The 4,508-nt window shown below is 36.2% G+C and overlaps 1 protein-coding gene across 1 annotated transcript in view; it reads left to right on the forward strand.

The window, feature by feature from the left end:
• The window catches only part of LACTB (lactamase, beta), a 32,680-nt gene that overhangs the window by 14,631 nt on the left and 13,541 nt on the right, over positions 1-4,508 (forward strand). Inside the window, exons 3-5 of the mRNA XM_011969216.1 lie at positions 891-1,081; positions 1,382-1,718; positions 3,533-3,698. Coding sequence (XP_011824606.1) covers positions 891-1,081; positions 1,382-1,718; positions 3,533-3,698 — 694 coding nt within the window. The remainder of the gene's footprint in view (positions 1-890; positions 1,082-1,381; positions 1,719-3,532; positions 3,699-4,508) is intronic.

The following is a 4,508-nucleotide window of genomic DNA, read 5'->3' on the forward strand; positions in this document are numbered from 1 at the left end:
GGGATTACAGGCACTTTCTCTTTCTTGGTTAGATTTACACACTTGCAACCTGTGAGAACATAGAAACCAAATTTAAATTTTTTTCTGGAAAAAGCTTTAAGTTAGTACATAATTTTTCTTCTGGTTTGCAGCCAAATTAAATTGATGGTTAGCTAGATTTGGTTTGTGGGACATCTTTTCACACTTTTTTTTGAGACAGGGTTTCACTCTGTCGCCCTGGCTAGAGTGCAATGGCGTGATCTCAGCTTACTGCGACCTCCGCCTCCCAGGTTCAGGCGATTCTCCTGCCTCAGCCTCCCGAGTCGCTGGGATTACAAGCATACGCCACCACGCCCAGCTAATTTTTGTATTTTTAGTAGAGATGGGGTTTTACCATGTTGGCCAGGCTGGTCTCGAACTCCCAGTCTCAGGTGATCTGCTCGCCTCGGCCACCCAAAGTGCTGGGATTATAGGCATGAGCCACTGCGCCTGGCCCACACTTACTTTTATTGAGTGGCTATTTCAAGGAATTTGGTGGAAATTTACTCAAAAGTCAAAAATAAATATAATCTGAAGAAAAATAATGATGTTTTCTTTAAATAATAATTTATTTAAAATATGGAATAACTCAGTTGTTTAGATAAGCTAAGAAAAATTTGTATCTAAGTCATAGAAAATTGCTATTGCAAACAGGGTACAATTTCACTTTAGTTATAAGGTTAAATTGTTAGACTTACCAGTATACTAAGATTTTAATCCTTTACATGTCCAGTGTTAAGTAACTTATAAAAGTGGAGTATCTTTTCTTTTAGATAAACACAGCATGTTTAAAGATAGTATTATTTCAGTTTTTGAAGACTTGTTTGACCATGAAGCCTTTAATAGTGACTTTTTACTTTTTTCCTCCAAAGGTTTAGGTTATGCTGATGTTGAAAACCGTGTACCATGTAAGCCAGAGACAGTTATGCGAATTGCCAGCATCAGCAAAAGTCTCACCATGGTTGCTCTTGCCAAATTGTGGGAAGCAGGGAAACTGGATCTTGATATTCCAGTACAACATTATGTTCCCGAATTCCCAGAAAAAGAATATGAAGGTGAAAAGGTAGTGAAACTCACAGTTCATTTTACTAATGGCATGTTAAATGGTTTATGTTAGAATTTATATTTAAAATGTTTCATAGGATTCTTTGGCTTTTTAGTTATTGTTAATGTATTAGGTTTTTTTCATCAAGATGATAATCAGGTAGGTATTTTTCTGAAATTTGAGGCTAAGGATTTGCACATGACATTTTCCCAGCAGCAGTTCAAAATGGAAAATATTACTGAGACATTATTCCAAGGTAACTAACTTTCTGTTTTTCGGGTTAATACTGTAATTGAATTTTCGTGTTTTTACAATTAGGTTTCTGTCACAACAAGATTACTGATTTCCCATTTAAGTGGAATTCGTCATTATGAAAAGGACATAAAAAAGGTGAAAGAAGAGAAAGCTTATAAAGCCTTGAAGATGATGAAAGAGACTGTTGCATTTGAGCAAGAAAAAGAAGGCAAAAGTAATGAAAAGAATGATTTTACTAAATTTAAAACAGAGCAGGAGAATGAAGCCAAAAGCCGGAATTCAAAACCTGGCAAGAAAAAGAATGATTTTGAACAAGGCGAATTATATTTGAGAGAAAAGTTTGAAAATTCAATTGAATCCCTAAGATTATTTAAAAATGATCCTTTGTTCTTTAAGCCTGGTGAGTGTTTATCCCTTCTCTTAACAAAATCATCATTACTGAAATGTTGGTTTTCAGGAAATCCAAAATGATACCATCCTGAGTGCATTCAGTGAGGCTAATGTTTGTGATATGGGCTAGTCTGGTGCTTGTGTTTTTATCTGTAGTTTCTAACAAAGCCTAGCATCCAGGCAGCTCGTTGTTTAAATTTTGCCTCACTGGAGACTACCCAGTCATTTAGAGGATTCTCAGTATCAAGATGTTCATGCAAACTTATGGAGAAATGTTGGAATAATAGTTCTCTAAATACAACCTGGACCAAAATAGACATGTTAAGGTATTGCTGATATTTTAGTACTTGGTTAGAATTTAAATTGCTCAGCTTATTTTGTGCCTTTATTTCTTAAAGAAATGAGCGTTCATCAATAATTTTTCCCAAAAAACTGATCTATACAAATAATTATCTTTGTTTTATTTTTTGATTTGGTGCCTATTGAAGCTACTTAAAATCTAAATTTACCATAGTATAAATTATATACTTATATTCTATTTTCATTTTAAAAGCTTTTAGTTGAATAGATATTATATAAATATAACTAATAAGAGCAAATAAAATATAATTTTGGATTTTATCTTAAAAATGAAGTTCCATGCTGGGCACAGTTGGCTCACGCCTGTAATCCCAACACTTAGGGAGGCAAAGGTGGGAGGATCGCTTGAGCCCAGGAGTTTAAGACTAGTCTGGGCAACAAAGCAAGGCCCTGTCTCTACAAAAAAATTTTTTTAAATAGTCAAGTTCAGTGGCCTGCGCCTGTAAGTAGTCCCAGCTACTCAGGAGGCTGAGGCGGGAGGATCCCTGAGCCCAGGAGTTCAAGGTTGCAGTGAGTTACGATCATACCACTTTACTCTAGCCTGGGCAACAGCAAGAGCAAGACCCTGTCTCAAACCAGTTTGAGTTTGTCCAGAACCCAAAATGATATAAAGTTATTTATTTGAAATACTATGTATATTTGAATATGTATTTAAATTTAAATATGTATTTGAAACAAGGTTAGTGTGCCTACATTTTATTTTATTTTATTTTATTTATTTATTTATTTATTTTTATTTGAGATGGAGTCTGGCTCTGTCGCCCAGGCTGGAGTGCAGTGGCATGATCTCAGCTCACTGCAACCTCCGTCTCCTGCGTTTAAGCGATTTTCCTTCTTCAGCCTCCTGGGTAGCTGGGATTACAGGTGCCCGCCACCACACCTGGCTAATTTTTGTATTTTAGTAGAGACAGGGTTTCACCGTGTTGGCCAGGCTGGTCTCGAACTCCTGACCTCAGGTGATCCTCCCTTCTTGGCCTCCTTAAATACTAGGATACAGGAGTGAGCCACTGCTCCTGACCCATATATTGTATTAAAATAAGAACATGTTTGCCCATTTATGCCCTAAACAATGAGTAGAGGTAGATTAAGAACAAAGTTGACTCAAGAAATCAAATTTGCTTTACTTTTCTTCCTCTTCCTGTTTTGGTGTCACTTTGAAAGATTTTTGTTTTGTTTTGAGGTAGGATTTATTTGCTTACTTTATTATCAGAGAAAGGAGCAGATTTATGTGAAATGTTAAGTGTGCTGATCATAATTTTATTCTTGTGTTAAGGACATGGAATAAGGACAATTGCAAAGTTAATTCAATATGTTGATGTGTTTGTCCTGTGTTCTTTTTCTAAATGCTGCAGTAAAATATTCCTGTTTTAAAGGTATGCTAATTTTCAGTGGGAATATATTTTATGTAGTTTTGAATAATAATCAAGCATTTTCTTTTTTTCCTCCTTGCAATGATGTCTCAAGGTAGTCAGTTTTTGTATTCAACTTTTGGCTATACCCTACTGGCAGCCATAGTAGAGAGAGCTTCAGGCTATAAATATTTGGACTATATGCAGAAAATATTCCAAGACTTGGATATGCTGACAACTGTGCAGGAAGAAAATGAGCCAGTGATTTACAATAGAGCAAGGTAAATGAATACCTTCTGCTGTGTCTAGTTGTATCACATCTTAACACTATGTTATTAATTAAAAGTCACATTTTCTTTGTTTCCATTCCAAAATCAACTTGCCACATTTTGGGAGCTTTTCTACATGTCTGTTTTCCCATCTGTAGAGTGAAGGAAGTAAAACATGTTTATAAAGTACACTAAGACCCTTTGATGAAAGACAGCAATAATATTAATAATTCAAACATGACTAATGAAACCAAAATTGCACCCACCCTGAGCATCTGTAATTTGCTCTTTAACCATTCCTTTTCTTATGTTTTAACGAATGCTTTGTTTACGTGTTATTAGTTTTTAATGGCTTTCATACTGTTTTGAAATAATTTTATACTTACAGAAAAGTTGCAAGAGTAATACAAAGAATTCACATATCCCCTTTACTCAGATTCCCTTAATGTTAGTTTACCGCATTTGCATTGCCTTTCTGTTTACACGTGTTTATTTCTGAACCATTTGGAAATACATTGTAGACGTGATACCCCTTTACCTATAAATATTTAAATGTGTATTTTCTAAAATCAAGGACATTCAGGGCCGGGCGCGTTGGCTCACGCCTGTAATCCCAACACTTTGGAAGGCTGAGGTGGGTGGATCACCTGAGGTCAGGAGTTTGAGACTAGCCTGGCCAATGTGGTGAAACCAACCCTATCTCTACTAAAAATGCAAAAATTAGTCAGGCATGGTGGCGGGTGCCTGTAATCCCAGCCACACGGGAGACTGAGGCAGGAGAATCTCTTGAACCCAGGAGGCGGAGGTTGCAATAAGCGAGAT

This window comes from Mandrillus leucophaeus, unplaced genomic scaffold (assembly GCF_000951045.1).
Source record: "Mandrillus leucophaeus isolate KB7577 unplaced genomic scaffold, Mleu.le_1.0 Scaffold12, whole genome shotgun sequence".
NCBI lineage: Eukaryota > Metazoa > Chordata > Mammalia > Primates > Cercopithecidae > Mandrillus > Mandrillus leucophaeus.